Source organism: Schistocerca gregaria, chromosome 1 (assembly GCF_023897955.1).
Source record: "Schistocerca gregaria isolate iqSchGreg1 chromosome 1, iqSchGreg1.2, whole genome shotgun sequence".
In the NCBI taxonomy this organism is placed as follows: domain Eukaryota; kingdom Metazoa; phylum Arthropoda; class Insecta; order Orthoptera; family Acrididae; genus Schistocerca; species Schistocerca gregaria.
This window is the reverse complement of record NC_064920.1, coordinates 879,125,315-879,143,338: the sequence shown is the minus strand read 5'-3', so window position 1 is coordinate 879,143,338 and position 18,024 is coordinate 879,125,315. Positions and strand designations below refer to the sequence as shown.

The 18,024-nt window shown below is 38.7% G+C and overlaps 1 protein-coding gene across 2 annotated transcripts in view; it reads left to right on the top strand.

Annotated features, from left to right (window-relative positions):
• The window catches only part of LOC126273387 (serine protease svh-1-like), a 356,722-nt gene that overhangs the window by 110,912 nt on the left and 227,786 nt on the right, over positions 1 to 18,024 (top strand). For both annotated transcript variants that reach the window (XM_049976948.1, XM_049976942.1), the window contains one exon: positions 14,845 to 14,998. In XM_049976948.1, coding sequence (XP_049832905.1) covers positions 14,845 to 14,998 — 154 coding nt within the window. The remainder of the gene's footprint in view (positions 1 to 14,844; positions 14,999 to 18,024) is intronic.

Here is an 18,024-nt window from a genome sequence, read left to right as displayed (position 1 = left end):
GTGTAATGTTTACATCAGGTTTATTATTACTCATTGACACAGGGATAACTTGGTTGATGAATGTCCGCCACATTTTGGCATCCCTCGTTTTATGCACCTTGGCATAGTTCTAATGCAAAGCAAATTTCCTGCAAGCCTCCTGAAGACCTTAATAGTGCTGCCATGCTTTACATCTTCGGGTGTATTAAATTTTCATTCAGTTCTGTTGTTGTTGTTTTAAAAACATTGTGCACAACACAACATTCCATTCTGCTTGTATAGTGGAATTCACAAACAATGGTAGTTCTTGCTTGTTCATCATTTCCATTCGAAATTTGATCAGGCATTTTGGTGTCTTCCACTTTGCCCTCTGAGCGGTAAGCCACTTCAGATTGTTGAGCGCAGTCGGGTATTCGCCCACACTCAGGTGCTGCAGATTCCAAGCACCAGTTGTAGTACATGCATACACGTGCTTTGTGAGTGAAGAAATCATGTATTTTACAAATTGTGTCTTTCAAACAATCGAAAACCCAGAATGGAATAACAACAAAGTAATGAAGAGTATAGTTGCTACTCACCATATAGTGGAGATGCTGGAATGCAACACACACACACACACACACACACACACACACACACACATGACCACAGTCTCTGGCAGCCAGAGCCAGACTGCGAGCAGCAGTGCATAATAGGAAAAGCAATCTGAGTGATGGGGGTGAGAATGAGGTGGGGGTGGGGAGGGGGGAAGGATAGCAGGGTAGGGGCAGAGCACACTACAGGAATGAGGTGAGAGAGGGTGGGGCAGCTAGGTGCAGTCAGGAAGTTAGACTGCACACACACACACACACACACACACACACACACACACACACACACACACGACCACAGTCTCTGGCAGCCAGAGCCAGACTGCGAGCAGCAGTGCATAATAGGAAAAGCAATCTGAGTGATGGGGGTGAGAATGAGGTGGGGGTGGGGAGGGGGGAAGGATAGCAGGGTAGGGGCAGAGCACACTACAGGAATGAGGTGAGAGAGGGTGGGGCAGCTAGGTGCAGTCAGGAAGTTAGACTGAGGGCAGTTTGATGGAGGGCAAGGGAAGGTAGGGAGCAGCGCAAAAAGGATAGAAGTAAAAAGACAGTGGGTACGTTGATGGAATAGAGGGCCGTGTAGTGCTGGAATGGGTACACAGTTCAGAAAAGCTGATTTTGGTGGGAAGGATCCAGATGGCACAGGCTGTGAAGCAGTCATTGAAATGAAGAATGTTGTGTTGGGCAGCATTCTCGGCAACTGAGTCGTCCAACTGTTTCTTGGCCATAATTTGTCACTGGCCATTCATTTGGACTGACAACTTATTGGTTGTCATGACCACGTAGAATGCAGTACATTGGTTGCAGATTAGCTTGGAGATTCACAGGTAGTCCTGCCTTTGATGGGATAGGTGGTGCTTGTGACTAATCTGGAGTAGATGGTGGTGGTAGGATATATGGGACAGGTCATGCATCTACGTCTGTTACAAGGTTATGAACCATGAGGCTAGGGGTTGGGAGCAGGATAGGGATGGACAAGAATATTGTGTAGGTTTGGTGGGTGGTGGAATACCGCTGTCAGAGGGGTGACCTCTGTCTGACCTCCTTACTGCACCTAGCTGCCTTGCCCTTTTCCCACTTCATCTCTGTGCATTCCCAAAAGCAGCACTTCACAGTACCCTACCACCTCCCTCCTATCCCTCCCCTCTCCATCTCAGCTTCCTCCTTACCCCCACCACCATGGTTGCTTCATCCGTCATGTGCTGCTGCTCACAGTCTGACTTTGGCAGCCAGAGACTGTAGTCGTGTGTGTTTGTGTGTTGTCTAACTCCAATGAAAGCCTGTTTGGCTGAAAGCTTTACTTGACCATCTTTTTGTTGTGCCTATCTGCGACTCAGCATATCCACTACATTGTGAGTAGCAACTATCCTTTTCACAAAACTATGTCTCTCATAAAAAAAATAGGAGTGCAAGTAAGCGACTACAAAAAGCATAGTGAACACATTGTTGTGGCCAAGATAGACAAGAAAGCCCATGCCTACCACAGCAGTACAAGTTTATATGCCAACTAGGTCCGCAGATGTCGAAGAGATTGATGAAATGTATGATGAGATATAAGAAATTATTCAGATAGTGAAGGGAGACGAAAATTTAATGGTCGTGGGTGACTGGAATTCGATAGTAGGAAAAGGAAGAGAAGGAAATGTAGTAGGTGAATATAGAATGGGAGTAAAAAATGAAAGAGGAAGCTGCCCGGTAGAATTTTGCACAGAGCATAACTTAATCATAGCTACACTTGGTTCAAGAATCATAAAAGAAGGCTGTATACATGGAAGAAGCCTGGAGATACTAAAAGGTATCAGATAGATTATATAATGGTAAGACAGAGATTTAGGAACCATGTTTTAACTTGCAAGACATTTCCAGGGGCAGATGTGGACTCTGACCACAATCTATTGGTTATGACTGTAGATTAAAACTGAAGAAACTGCAAAAAGGAGGGAATTTAAGGCGATGGGATCTTTGTAAACTTATAGAACCAGAGGTTGTTGAGAGTTTCAGGGAGAGCATTAGGGAACAACTGACAGAAATGGGGAAATAAAATACAGTAGAAGAAGAATGGGTAGCTTTGAGAGATGAAATAGTAAAGGATCAAGTAGATAAAAAGACGAGGGCTAGTAGAAATCCTTGGGTAACAGAAGATATATTGAATTTAATTGATGAAAGGAGAAAATATAAAAATGCAGTAACTGAAGTAGGCAAAAAGGAATACAAACGACTCAAAAATGAGATCGACAGGAAGTGCAAAATGGCTATGCAGGGATGGCTAGAGGACAAATGTAAGGATGCAGAGGCATATCTCACTAGGGGTAAGATAGATACTGCCTACAGGAAAATTAAGAGACTTTTGGAGAAAAGAGAACCACTTGTATGAATATCAAGAGCTCAGATGGAAACCCAATTCCAAGCAAAGAAGAGAAAGCGGAAAGGTGGAAGGAGTATATAGATGATCTGTACAAGGGTGATGTACTTGAGGACAATATTATGGAAAGCGAAGAGGATGTAGACGAAGATTAAATGAGAGATATGATAGTGCATGAAGAGTTTGACAGGGCACTGAAAGACCTAAGTTGAAACAAGGCCCCGGGAGTAGACAACATTCCATTACAACTACCTCGGGAAAGATCAGTTCGGGTTCCGTAGAAATGTTGGATCATGTGAGGCAAATCTGACCATACGACTTATCTTAGAAAATAGATTAAGGAAAGGCAAACCTACATTTCTAGCATTTGTAGGCTAAGAGAAAGCTTTTGACAATGTTGACTAGAATACTCTCTTTCAAATTCTGACAGTGGCAGGGGTAAAATACAGGGAGTGAAAGGCTATTTACATTTTGTACACAAACCAGATGGCAGTTATAAGAGTTGAGGGGTATGAAAAGGAAGCAGTGGTTGGGAACGGAGTGAGACAGGGTTGTAGCCTATCCCCGATGTTATTCAATCTGTATATTGAGCAAGCCGTAAAGGAAACAAGAGAAAAATTCAGAGTAGCAATTAAAATCCATGGAGAAGAAATAAAAACTTTGAGGTTCTCCGATGACATCGTATTTTTGTCAAGGACAGCAAAGGACCTTGAAGAGCAGCTGAACGGAATGGACAGTGTCTCGAAAGGAGGATATAAGATGACCATCAACAAAAGCAAAATGAGGATAATGGAATGCAGTAAAATTAAATTGAGTGATGCTGAGGGTAGATTAGGAAATGAGATGCTTAAAGTAGTAAATGAGTTTTGCTATTTGGAGAGCAAAATAACTGATGATGGCCATAGTATAGATTTAAGTGCCAGGAAGTCGTTTCTGAACATATTTGTATGGAGTGTGGCCATGTATGGAAGTGAAATGTGGATGATAAATAGTTTGGACAAGAAGAGAATAGAGGCTTTTGAAATTTGATGCTACAGAAGAATGCTGAAGATTAGATGGGCAGATTACATAACGAATGAGGAGGTATTGAATAGAATTGGGGAGGAGAGAAATTTGTGGCACAATTTGACTAGAAGAAAGGATCGCTTGGTAGGACATATTCTGAGGCATCAAGGAATCATCAATTTAGTATTGGAGGGCAGTGTGGAGGGTAAAAATCGTAGAGGGAGACCAAGAGATGTATACACTAAGCAGATTCAGAAGGATGTAGGTTGCAGTAGGTACTGCAAGATGAAGAAGCTTCCACAGGACAGAGTAGCATGGCGAGCTGCATCAAACCAGTCTTTGGACTGAAGACCACAGCAATGTTTCTCATTTGCTTATGTAGAATTTGTCACTTACCACCATTGTTAATGATGAGAACTCACAAAAATGGAACAAAAATTCACTAAATAACTAATTATAATCATATTTATTGCTCGCATTGGCCAAGACATTCGCAATAGAGTCGTCAGAATACTAGTACATGCTTATTAGCTGTAGGAGAATGTCTAATGTAGATGTACAGAACAATCCTAAACAAGACCACTATCTTTCACAATTCCAACTGTAGTTCTGCATGCATGTGATATGGAAAAGGAGAGTCCACTTGTGTTGAGGCAAAGGAGATGTATGTGACTAATGCGTGGTACAAACAACATTATTTGATTCCACTGAATTGAGTCTACATGGCAATGTGGTTACTATTTAAATTTCAGCCCTCACATGTGGAAGAGTGTCAGTTCACATTGGAAAAAATACAGTTACCAATAAGTGATATTATTATTATTATTGTCATCTTCATTATCATCATCATCATCATCCCCTGTCATCATCATCGTCGTCATATTATTCTGATATGCTAAGGTGACCTTTATTCTTTTGTTAATTTCCATTTTAACATTGTCTGATTTAGTAATCCATGAGGAGATGTACTGCTTTGTGCATCACCTTTTGGGTAATAGTTTTCAAAGGCTATCTCCTTACCAGTTAACAAAACTTCTTTCTCTAATGTGACAAAGATTGCCCAATGTTTAGTATACTTACTCACATCTCAGCTGTGTGTTCAATGTTAGTGTGGCATAATAGAGTATTTCTAGCACCAAACCAGACACGCTCTTCTATTTGTGACAATTTTAAACTTAACCTTAACTTGATTCCTCAGAAACATAACAATACAGATATTCCAGGAATTACTGAAATTTGCTATTGTTTTTGCCACTTTTGTTCAAAGTTACTCCAAAACACATTCTCATCTAAATCCTGAGTTTCCATTAGTTGACAGATTCAACATTGTCATGATGGATAACGAGTTGACAGCAGTGGTACATGACTATTAAGGGTCGATTGTATAAAGCATTTGACCTTAGATTAACACAGAATGTGATTTCAGATCAAGCTTAACTCAGAAATCTGTGTTTTATAAATGTTAGTCCCAGATTTTATTATGGTGAGATAAGATCAATTGTGACTGGTGAAAATTCATGGATCAAAGTCTTGTTCACATGTAATCATCAGTTTACAGTGTACTGACATTACAAAAGAGTGCTTTTGCTCTGTGCAGATATAAACTGAAATAATAAAGTCGTTGTTATTAACTTGTAAATGTGTAACTATGCCACTATCACACCACTGAAGCTTGAAATTTTTTTCCAGTCTATAAGGTTAATTTAAGGGACTTATCAGCTACGTATGTAATGAGTGTAGATATTAATTTATTTCATGGCAGTTGATGGAGATGTCTCACAATTTATATGATTAATTATGAGGCATGTTATAGACCCTCAGCACCAGAGGAAGAAAGGAAAAATTGAAATATTTGCCATGAACAGTTACATATATTGATATTGACAACAGTCAATAGTGTTTGAACATCTCCAAATGTGCTCTCTCAGCTCTAGTAGCAGTAACTATAGCATGAGTATTAATTTTTGAACTATCGGACACATGGTTAAACTGCTATGGCAACTGCATGAGTACTAATGAATAAAGAAGAAATAAGTAGGTATATATAAGTTGTTTACCAAGTTATTATTTACAAGTACTGATTGAACAGCTGTTTCAATAGCTCAGCACTTACGTTCTGGTCTCTCTTATGAAGAAACCCAGTTTCAAATCCAGGTCACCCCCAAGGTTTTTTTTCCATTTGATGCTACTTTCTCTGCTGTATTGGTCATAAAAATAATTATAACAACACTACATTCTGAAATCACTTAACTCTTTCCATTTTCCAAGTGTTCTGAGCCACTGTGGTGGGCACCATTCTGTGTGCAAGAAACTTACATGATGTGAATTATGGTGTATTGTTTCCTTTCATTCACTTTGTAGATATCTGAGTATTCTGAGGTATCTACTGAGGCCAACAAAGTGTGAACTCATTCTCAAAATTAAGGTTGATGGAGTACGAATCTCCTGAAACTACAAAAAGAAACCAGCCATAGATTGCAGTGTGCATTCTATATTTAATATTAAGATGTTATGCTTCAGAAAGCTTCAGATGATAGTTGGCAATTCGTTGAAACAGATATAGCAACAGCTTGCAGGGGTTTCCTCAAGATATTGGCCTGCATTTCCAGATTGAAGCAGGAAATCATCAAAATACCTACTGAAGAAAATAAATGATGAAAATACAGTGTAGTTTCTATCAAATATCATGGTTTCCTGGTATTCAAGGTGCTGTGGACTAATCTCATATCATCATTGTATCTCCTGGTGGCAAAAGTGCAGAAATATGTAGGACTTGTCACTAATGGTTTCCATTGAATGTACAAGCGATCTCAGAAGCTATGCTTAATCAGGGTGTATTAAAATGTGTAAAAGCATCACACATAACTTTGGGATGAAAATCTTTCTGCAAAGAAAGTCCAGAACCAACAGAAAATTAAGCTAATTGCAGTAACAATGCAATGATTGTGGAATTTATTGACAATATATTTACACGATTTCTTGTTTGTTGTAGTAACTTTATCAGATTTTTGCATTCTGTTGAAGCATTATACTGGCTCAAAACGATTTCCTGCAAAAAATCTTTTTTCTATGAAGAGAAGTTCGAACATTGGTTCCTTTTTTTGTGTACTTTCCTTCATCATTATTACACGACTCTTTTGATAATAAATCCTGTGTACGTACAATGTATATGATTAATGTCTGCATTCAGAAATTGATAATCATGGTGACAGCTGATATCTGTGGTGTTGTCAAGCATGTTTCTACCTCCTTTGGTGGATCCAAGTTTAGTGTTGTACAGTAGAGTGGAGTCATGAACAGTGTTCAATTTCTGAACTAATGTCAGAATTGATCTCCAGTCAGCGATGCTTATACAATCGGCCCAAAGAGCATGAAAATAGGGCCTGTAACTTCTCTACTCATTGTACCCCATAGCTCTGAATGATTTTCAATAGAGCTGCAAAATCAGATTCCTTCTGGTTTTTCATATGTAAATCATGGGTTCCTTACTTTCCAATCATCATTCATAGATGCACGATCATAGTCATTTTGTTATTGTCTTTCAAATTCTTATTAAAATTTATCTCATATCTTATTTGCAACACTGCTAATTTATATCCAAAAGTTTCATTGTAATCTGTCTCAAATGTGCCTGTCCTACCCCTATACATACTTAATGCACTACTCTTTGTAGATGTAGATCTACCAACCACTGTGTTTAGTTATTTTGTAATATTCTCCTTGTATGTCGTTTTTCGCTATTGACCAGTTCATATTCCAACAGTGTCAAAAAGGACAACATGTTCCTCTGATATACCAGTGTTATCTGAAGTCACTGGGGTGTTTAGGGAGTGGGAGGGGTATGTGGATGTAGAGCATATTTTGTCTAGTATTGGAGTCTTAGCACAATAGACAGACCATCAGAGTATGAGAAAGTCATATCTCTCACATTAAAAACTTGCTGACTAGAATTACTCACAGAAAAAATGGGAAGAAACTGAAGAGGTATGGGAATACCATAACTTCAACTTCAAAAATTTAAGGTAATCGCAAGTATCTGGCAGTATCTGGTAATGTGAAGAGGAATAAAGAAGGGCCAACTATCATTGTAACTGTTATGTATCTAAAGAAAACTTTTGACAATATAATCTGAAATTAACTGTCAGAAGTTTAAAAATCTAAGGATGAAGTACCGATGAGCAATTTAGTTATCTTTCATAACAATTTCTGTGTAAGTTGTAGAGCAAAGTGACAAAAGTCATGGCATTGTGATATGTACATATACAGATGGCAGTAGTATCACGTACATAAGGCATAAAAGGGTAATGCATTGGCCAAGCTGTTACCTGTACTCAGTTGATTCATGTGAAGAGGTTTGCAACATTATTATGGGCACATGGTAGGAATTAACAGACTTTGAATGTGGAATGGTAGCTGGAGCTAAGTGCATGGGGCATTGCATTTTGGAAATCACTAGGGGATTCAATATTCCAAGATACACAGCGTCAAGGGAGTGGCAAGAATACCAAATTTAAGGCATTATGTCTCACCATGGACAATGCAGCAGATGACAGCAATCACTTAAAGAACAAGAGTAGTCGTGTTTTGTATTCCTGTCAGGGCTAACAGACAAGGAACACTGCATAAATTAACTGCAGGAATCAGCATGGGATGTACAACAAACATATCCATTAAAACAGTGCAATTAAATTTGACATTAATGGGCTATAATAGCATATGACTGATATGAAAGCCTTTGCTAACAGCACGACATCGGATGCAATGCCTCTCCTGGACTCATGCCCATATCGTTTGAATCCTAGATGAATGGAAAACTGTGGTCTGGTCAGATGAGTCCTGATTTCAGTTGTAGGGTTTGTGTTTGGTACGACCCCACAAAGCCATGGATACAGGTTCCCAACAATGCACTGTGCAAGCTGGTGGTGGCTCCATAATGGTACGGGCGTGTTTACATGAAATGAACTTGGTCTTCTGGTCCAAATGAACTGATCATTGATTGGAAAAGGTTATGTGCAACTACTTGGAGAACATTTGCAACTATTCAGGGACTTCATGTTCCCAAACAATGATGGAATTTTTATGGATGACAGTGCACCATGTCACTGGGTTACAATTGTTCATGTCTGGTTTGGAGAACATTCTGGACAATGATTTGACCACTGAGATTGTCTGACATGAATCACACAAACATTTATTGTACATAATCGAGAGGTCAGTTCATGAACAAAATCTTACACTGGTGACACTTTCGCATTTATGGGCACCTATAGAAGCAGTATGGCTACATTTTTCTTAGGGAACTTCCAAAGATGTGTTTATCCAAGTCATGCCGATCTGATGCAGTACACCAGGCAAAAGGTGGTCCAACATGATATTAGGAGGTATCCCATGACTTTCGTCACCTCAGTGTATATCAAAGGCTAAATAAAAGAAGCGAAAGAGACAATTAGAACATAAATAAAAATGCAAAGTGATAATGAAGTTGTTGTTGTTGTTGTTGTTGTTGTTGTTGTTGTTGTGGTCTTCAGTACTGAGACTGGTTTGATGCAGCTCTCCATGCCACTCTATCCTGTGCAAGCCTCTTCATCTCCCAGTACCTACTGCAGCCTACATCCTTCTGAATCTGCTTAGTGTATTCATCTCTTGATTTCCCTCTACAGTTTTTACCCTCCACGCTGCCCTCCAGTACTAAACTGGTGATCCCTTGATGCCTCAGAACATGTCCTACCAATCGATCTCTTCTTCTAGTCAAGTTCTGCCACAAACTCCTCTTCTCCCCAATTCTATTCTAAACCTCGTCATTAGTTATGTAATCTATCCATCTAATCTTCAGCATTCTTCTGTAGCACCACATTTCGAAAGCTTCTATTCTCTTCTTGTCTAAACTATTTATCGTCCATGTTTCACTTCCATACATGGCTACACTCTGTACAAATACTTTCAGAAACGACTTCCTGGCACTTAACTCTATACTCGATGTTAACAAATTTTTCTTCTTCAGAAGCACTTTCCTTGCCACTGCCAGTCTACATTTTATATCCTCTCTACTTCGACCATCATCAGTTATTTTGCTCCTCAAATAGCAAAACTCCTTTACCACTTTAAGAGTCTCATTTCCTAATCTAATTCCCGCAGCATCACCTGACTTAATTAGACTACATTCCATTATCCTCGTTTTGCTTTTGTTGATGTTCATCTTATATCCTCCTTTCAAGGAAGTTGCAATGAGCAAATTATGTTATAGTCACAACAGTCTATGAAGAATTATAATGTTCCTGAGACAACCAAATATAAACAAAGCAAATCCAGTTCTACAAGGGTCGGGGATAAGAATGTGTAGCAGAAGTCATATATATATATATATATATATATATATATATATATATATATATATATATATTAAAAACAAAGATTCCAAGACTTACCAAGCGGGAAAGTGCCGGCAGACAGGCACATGAACAAAACACACAAACACACACACAGAATTACGAGCTTTCGCAACTGGCAGTTGCTTCGTCAGGAAGGAAGGAAGGAGAGGGAAAAATGAAAGGATGTGGGTTTTAAGGGAGAGGGTAAGGAGTCATTCCAATCCCGGGAGCGGAAAGACTTCCCTTAGGGGAAAAAAAGGACAGGTGTACACACACACACACACACACACACACACACACACACACACACACACACACACACACACATATCCATCCGCACATACACAGACACAAGCAGACATATTTAAAGTCAAAGAGTAAGGGCAGAGAACTCTGCCCTTACTCTTTGCCTTTAAATATGTCTGCTTGTGTCTGTGTATGTGCGGATGGATATGTGTGTGTGTGTGTGTGTGTGTGTGTGTGTGTGTGTGTGTGTGTGTGTGTGTACACCTGTCCTTTTTTTCCCCTAAGGGAAGTCTTTCCGCTCCCGGGATTGGAATGACTCCTTACCCTCTCCCTTAAAACCCACATCCTTTCATTTTTCCCTCTCCTTCCTTCCTTCCTGACGAAGCAACTGCCAGTTGCGAAAGCTCGTAATTCTGTGTGTGTGTTTGTGTGTTTTGTTCATGTGCCTGTCTGCCGGCGCTTTCCCGCTTGGTAAGTCTTGGAATCTTTGTTTTTAATATATTTTTCCCATGTGGAAGTTTCTTTCTGTTTTATATATATATATATATATATATATATATATATATATATATATATATATATGGTATGTGCGGATGGATATGTATGTGTGTGTGTGTGTGTGTGTGTGTGTGTGCGAGTGTACATCTGTTCTTTTTTTCCCTTAAGGGAAGTCTTTCCGCTCCCGGGATTGGAATGACTCCTTACCCTCTCCCTTAAAACCCACATCCTTTCGTCTTTCCCTCTCCTTCCTGAAGAAGCAACCATCGGTTGCGAAAGCTAGTAATTCTGTGTGTGTGTTTTGTTCATGTGCCTGTCTGCCGGCGCTTTCCCGCTTGGTAAGTCTTGGAATCTTTGTTTTTAATATATATATATATATATATCCATCCGTACATACACAGACACAAGCAGACATGAAAAATGCTTGTGTCTTGTATGTGCGGATGGATATGTGTGTGTGTGCGAGTGTACACCTGTCCTTTTTTCCCCCTAAGGGAAGTCTTTCCGCTCCCGGGATTGGAATGACTCCTTACCCTCTCCCTTAAAACCCACATCCTTTCGTCTTTCCTTTTCCTTCCCTCTTTCCAGACAAAGCAGCCGCCGGTTGCGAAAGCTAGAAATTCTGTGTGTGTGTTTGTGTGTATTATTTATTGTGCCTATCTACCGGCACTTTCCCGCTTGGTAAGTCTTGGAATCTTTGTTTTTAATATATTTTTCCTTTATATAATCTGAGAATAAGTACAAAGAGAGACATAATTGCTGTAGGGAAAGCATTTTTTTTTAAATGTAATTTACCTTTGTCAAACATTTACTTGGAATTAGTAAATACTTTGCTGTATTTCTTAATTGACTTCTAGATCCCTACCCATACAATTTATTATTTCCAGTACTTAATTTCTAAGCTTTCTTATCCAGTTCATTGACTCAGTTTATAATCTTTAGTAATTAATTCCTTGGATTTCTAGATTCCTTAGCAGGTTTTCTTAATTGGATTAACTAGCCCATATGCAATATTTTGCTTAAATTATGTAGAGATTTAATTAGTTAAAATGGAGGTTTAGGATTACATTTCATGGTATCACAATAGACTATGTTAGAGAGAGAGAGAGAGAGAGAGAGAGAGAGAGAGAGAGAGAGAATTAATGGATTTCCTCAAGATTATTTCATAAACTAGGTGATAAAAGTCACACAACTTAGAATTGCTACCACTTTTTAATTCACTTTTATCGGAGCAGTTTACATCTATTCATATTGGCACCATCTTGAAATGTATATGTTAAAAACTGAGTAATGAAGAAATAATCTACACCCTCTGATTTTAGGAAGGGATAAATGCCCCTTCTTGCTCCCCTTTTCAGAAGCACATGCCTGTATAGTAAGCTTTTATTAAATTGGACGCTTTGTTCTTACTGATATTTTACTGATCCATATGGCCACTTTAATTATGCTGCCCAAGAAGCTTCAAGCTGTGCCAGTCATATTGCATTTCACTTCTTTGTTACAAGTCATGCAGGGATTGATTATGGCTGGTTTACTTTGTTTGGTAACTTGGATGTATCACTGATTCTCCCTCAAATTTTTTATTGTAAGCAGTCTCTCCTCAGCGTTCCTGCAAGTTTGTCCTACAAACAGCTTGTTGAGGAAAAATGGACAGGGCACTAGTGACACATGTCAGTGAAGTAGTGAAGCTCATTAGTTGGACACCAACTACTCACTCTCACTTTCCCTTCAACCATTAAAACTTTTCTTTTACTGGCCATACTAATCTAAAATGCATGCGCTTCATTACAAATCATTATTGAAACTGACTTCATGGGTACTGGTGGTGTGTGAAGTGTTTGTCACCACTGCTGTAGTGTGAATGCTCTAGTGTAACAATAAGGTGAAGAGTCTATACGACATCTATTGTTGATGGAAAAGCAGAGAGAAGAATATGCCAGGTTGCTGCATTAGAACAACAGATTTCTGTCTACAGTGCGTTGAGTCTTTGAAAATCATTTTGCTAACTGAGGCTGAAAATGAAATTATATATGAGGTATATGCATATACAAGGTGGCCATTATTGAACTATATGAAAAAAAAAAAAAAAAAAAAAAAAAAAATGAATTAGTTACAAACTGTGGTGTGAATTAACTTTATTCAACATGTAAGCATCACTACAGATATTCAGATTTAGGTTACGACATGTTCAATATGCCTGCCATCATTAGCGATGAACTGGTGCAGACAAACAGCAAAATACTGCATGACTTACTGAAGTGTAGGAATGTTTATGCTGTTGATGACCTCATGAATGGCTGTTTTCAGCTCAGCAATGGTTTTGGGGTTATTAGTGTACACATTGTTTTTAATATAGCTCCACAAATAGGAGTCACACTTGTTCATATCCAGAGGATATGGTGGCCAATTGAGGCCCATGCCAGTGGCCTGTGGGTGCCCCAGAGCCAGAATGCCATCCAAAAAGTTGGCCTCCAGGACATCAACCAGTCTCCTGTTTTGATGGGGTTGACCTCCATTTTGCATGAACCACATCTTGCTGAAATCGGGGTAACTTTGGATAATGGGGATGACATCATCTTGTAAAACTTTCATGTACCATGCCATCAAGGAATATTTCACCGTGACCAGACATTGCGGACGACACAGTCGCCCATTGAGTGTGAAGAGACTTCTCAATCATGAAACATGCATTACCAGTTCCCCAAATGCTTGTTGACAAAACCATCCAAATGAAAGTGGGGTTCATTGCTAAACCAAACCATGCACATGCATATTAATTCCTATCATGCCTTGTGGCCAATCGTGCAACTTGAATGTCCTAACCCAAGCTGTTCAGAAGTTATGACAATTTTATTTCATGTAGTTGAAGAACTGTCATCTTGTACATTTGTTATTTTAAGCAAGGAAAAGAAGTATGTTCCTTATGAGGAATGTGGCTGTACTGGAGAAATCATCACATTATGTTCAAATTGTCATTGTAACCAATTTTGCTATAAGACAACTCAACTGTATTTATTTCATTTGTTGACTTAATTATTTTGTGTGTGTGTATGTGTGTGTGTGTGTGTGTGTGTGTGTGTGTGTGTATGCAATATGATATTGTTTTACACATGTTAAAACTTCATGATAATGAGTGATAAACTAAATGCAAATTCTGGAATAATATTTACTTTCAGTCATCTAATACTGTATTTCTTAGTGCAGTTTTATTAATAAAACCTATTTGGATGTTTCAAACAATGTCAATTCCAGATTGGAATGTCAGCAATGTAGGGGAAAGAAAGACTGCTTCTTACTAAAAAGATGACATGTTAAGTTACACACAGGCACAACTAAAAGACATTTACACATTGGCTTTTGGCCTCAGCCTTCATCAGAAAAAGAATAATTGACATAAGCACACTTTATGCACTCATGACTGACATCTACAGTCCAAGATGCTAGAAATGGCAGTCATGTGCATGTGAGGTGTGCTTGACTGTGTGAATGCATGTGTGTTTTCCTTTTTTGATGAAGGCTATGACTAAAAGCTAATGTGTAAGTGTCTTTTAGTTACGCCTATCTGCAGCTTAATGTATCATCTGTACAGTAAGTAACAATGTATCTTTTACTTACATTCTTAATAGGATGTTTCAATTGCCTTTGTGTGCCTGCTCAATACTGCACAGATAGACTGAGTCCCTTCAACTGGTGACCTTGAGGTCACTACTTGTAGTTGTCAATTGTCTTAAGAGTTGTTTATTGTCCATCTTAAACAATCCAGGTCAATATTGACTTATAATCTTTGCTATTGTAGGAAGAAAACAATTTTTTGTCTGAGTGGCTCTTCCAGAAGTTTCCTACAATCAAGAGCGTATTGACTTCTGGCATCGGTGTGACAGTTTTGAACCATCCTGTCTGGATCTGGCAGAGTACAGCTAATGGAATAAATTTCAACAAATGGTGGCCAGGTATAATATACTCGAGCTTTTTAGTTTGCTAATTACCAGTAATATTATGAAAGTACTGCATGAACCCAGTAAAACATGCCTTAAGGACTTAGGTTGATGTGAATTTACTATCATTTGCAAAATTTAATATTTAACGAATATTAGTATTGTTTAAAAGTGGTTTTGACCTTTTTTTTTTTTGCAAAAGTAGGGATTCTGTTCTTTATTATGATAATGGAAATTCAAAGGCAGAAGTCTCACATATAGCTAATTGATACATGATGCAGAGCTACCTGAAGTGTGGGACAGGCCCGAACACATTTCAGGAGGCAGTGTGCTCTTTATGTGCCACTGTGTCATCAATACATTGTTAGGACTCTGATTATGGAAAAAGTACTGATAAACATGTGTTCAGTAAAGCTCTCATAAATTCATTGCTGGCAGCACCAAAAACAACTGATGGCCATATCTATCAACTAGAACTACTTCCTCACTAAGAGGCACAGAAACTACCACCCACACATGGACCTTTGCTCTCCAAATGTGACAGGCCACCATTGGATGTTTGAAGGATGTAAGAAGGGGCTTCTGTAGTGATGAGTTGTGGTATACATGGTTGCATGCTAGTCATAGAGAATGAGTATGTTGGAAACTGCATGAGACTCTGCAGACTTTGTGCCACAAAGTAGCTGAAGATGTTCACGTGGAATGAAATATGACCCTTGGTATATCTGCCATCTTCTTTTACAAGCATATGATACAAAAGCTTACCTTCTGACCATGTGCGTACATTTGCTTGCACACAGCACTTGCAGACAGTACATCACTTCTTCAGTCTTGAAATGTTAGAATGAATTGTGGAACATCTACAAATGAGAGGGTGCTTGTTTAACCACCTCATATTACCTGATTGAAGAGTACACATCTTCAGCACAGCTATGACCAGTATCCAAGCATTGTGGGTGGCAGCTGAGTGGTTATGGATCAAGATGGTTCCAGTATTGTTCTGTTGTTTCAGTGCTTCAAGGAGTAATGCTATGTCATGTCACTAGTTCCAGCAGTGCTGAAGTGGATTGAATTTTGGACTTAAGAGTTTACTTCAGACCAATGCATGCATCTCAGTATTTTCACTCCTCCAACTACCATCACCTATGACAGAATAGTGCTGCACTCAGGGTGTTCATTCACTGTCCAGCATAAAAAAGGCCTTTATAGTTAACCAACACTTCCAAGTATTTTTTCCATAGGGGAAGTTTATGCATCTTCAAATAAAGGACATTCCTTACTGAATGTTTTCTCAGAGAATGAAGTAACTGAAGTAAGAAGAGAAGTTAAGTGTATGTATGTTTTGGTAGTAGTATATCAGCAACAAATGACAGGGATTCTAAAGGTATCAGAAAAATTGTGTCAACTATTCTTCATAAAAAGCTTTCACCTTTCTCTGCTCTGTCAAAGTTAAGTAACTTGGTGAAGATTTGATGTTTACCAACTTCCTTGCAATTGTGATATAACAAACTTTGACTAAACTTCTCTGCAGTAAAAGAACTAGAGAAGCTAAACCAGTACTACTGTCTGCTGTTAAAATCCAACAAGTTTTTCATGTAGGAACTTTGCATCTTGTAGCAACATGCAGTGGAATATGGTGACACAAAGTTTCTTACCAGACAGTTACTTATTGCTACAATGTTGTGAAAGATTATGTGGCAATTCACAATGTGGGCAGCTTTAACTATCCTTTAGCTTCTTGTGTGCCACACTCCTAATTTACTAGAAATTTTAGTTGCAAATCCACTACTAGGCTCCTCTTGGTAGGAGGGATAACTTCTAGTTTTGATAATTAATTTATGTATCTTCATATTCAAAGCATGGGATCATGTATTCCTAGGGAATGCTTTACTGTAAGCATAAGTTTTAAGTGAATAATTAACAGATTTACCACTACATTACAATAGCAGGCTCTGACTTTTGCAGAATACATATTCATACACTCATACATATTTTCATCCTTTTAAGGCTATATAATTTAGCATTTTACTTCAGAAGGTATCATTAATATTTATTGTTGAAATACATTCTCAGTCGTTACAGGCAGACATATGTAAATGCAAAGAGGCTGGGCAGAGATGTCAGTCAAGGCAGAAGTACAGAGGCAAAGATGTTGTTGAATGACGTTGTTGTTGAATGACGTTGTTGTTGAATGACGTTGATGTTGTTGATTGAAGAGTTGCCTCATTACCCATCAGGCCTCAACCTCCGCTAATTTCAAGTTGCTGCCACTCGTACCTCACCTGTCATTCAACAACATCTTTGCCTCTGTACTTCCACCTCGACTGACATCTCTGCCGAACCTCTTCGCATTTACATATGTCTACCTGTGACAGTATATGTGTGAATGGATATATGTGTGTGTGTGCGAGTGTATACCTGTCCTTTTTCTCCCTAAGGTAAGTCTTTCCGCTCCCGGGATTGGAATGACTCCTTACCCTCTCCCTTAAAACCCACATCCTTTCGTCTTTCCCTCTCCTTCCCTCTTTCCTGATGAAGCAACCTTGGGTTGTGAAAGCTTGAAATTTGTGTGTGTGTGTGTGTTTTTTTTATTGTCTCTACCAGCATACCAATGCTTTTGTTTGGTAAGTTACAGCATCTTTGTTTTTAGAGATAAATCTTGTGGTAATTCATACAAAAACTTTCTTTTGTTTCCACACATAATAATAAGACAAACATCCAGACAGCACAGTAGTCAGAGTTGCTACATTTCAGCATATGGTCAATCTCTTATAACTCGGAATATCATATAATGGCTATTGTTGCATCTCCTGGCAGACAGTTTCTCAGCTGCAGGTGATGATTTTCCACTAAAAAAACTGTTACACATCAGCATCTGCATTTGTGCCACTTCTCCTTCCTCTTTATGCATATACAGCACTACTGTTTTTTTACAAAGTTTTACATTTGAAACTAATACATAAACACATGATCACACCGTCATCAAATTAATCACTTACTATTGATCTGTGATTGGAAATGAGCGTTTGCTGTCAATGGCC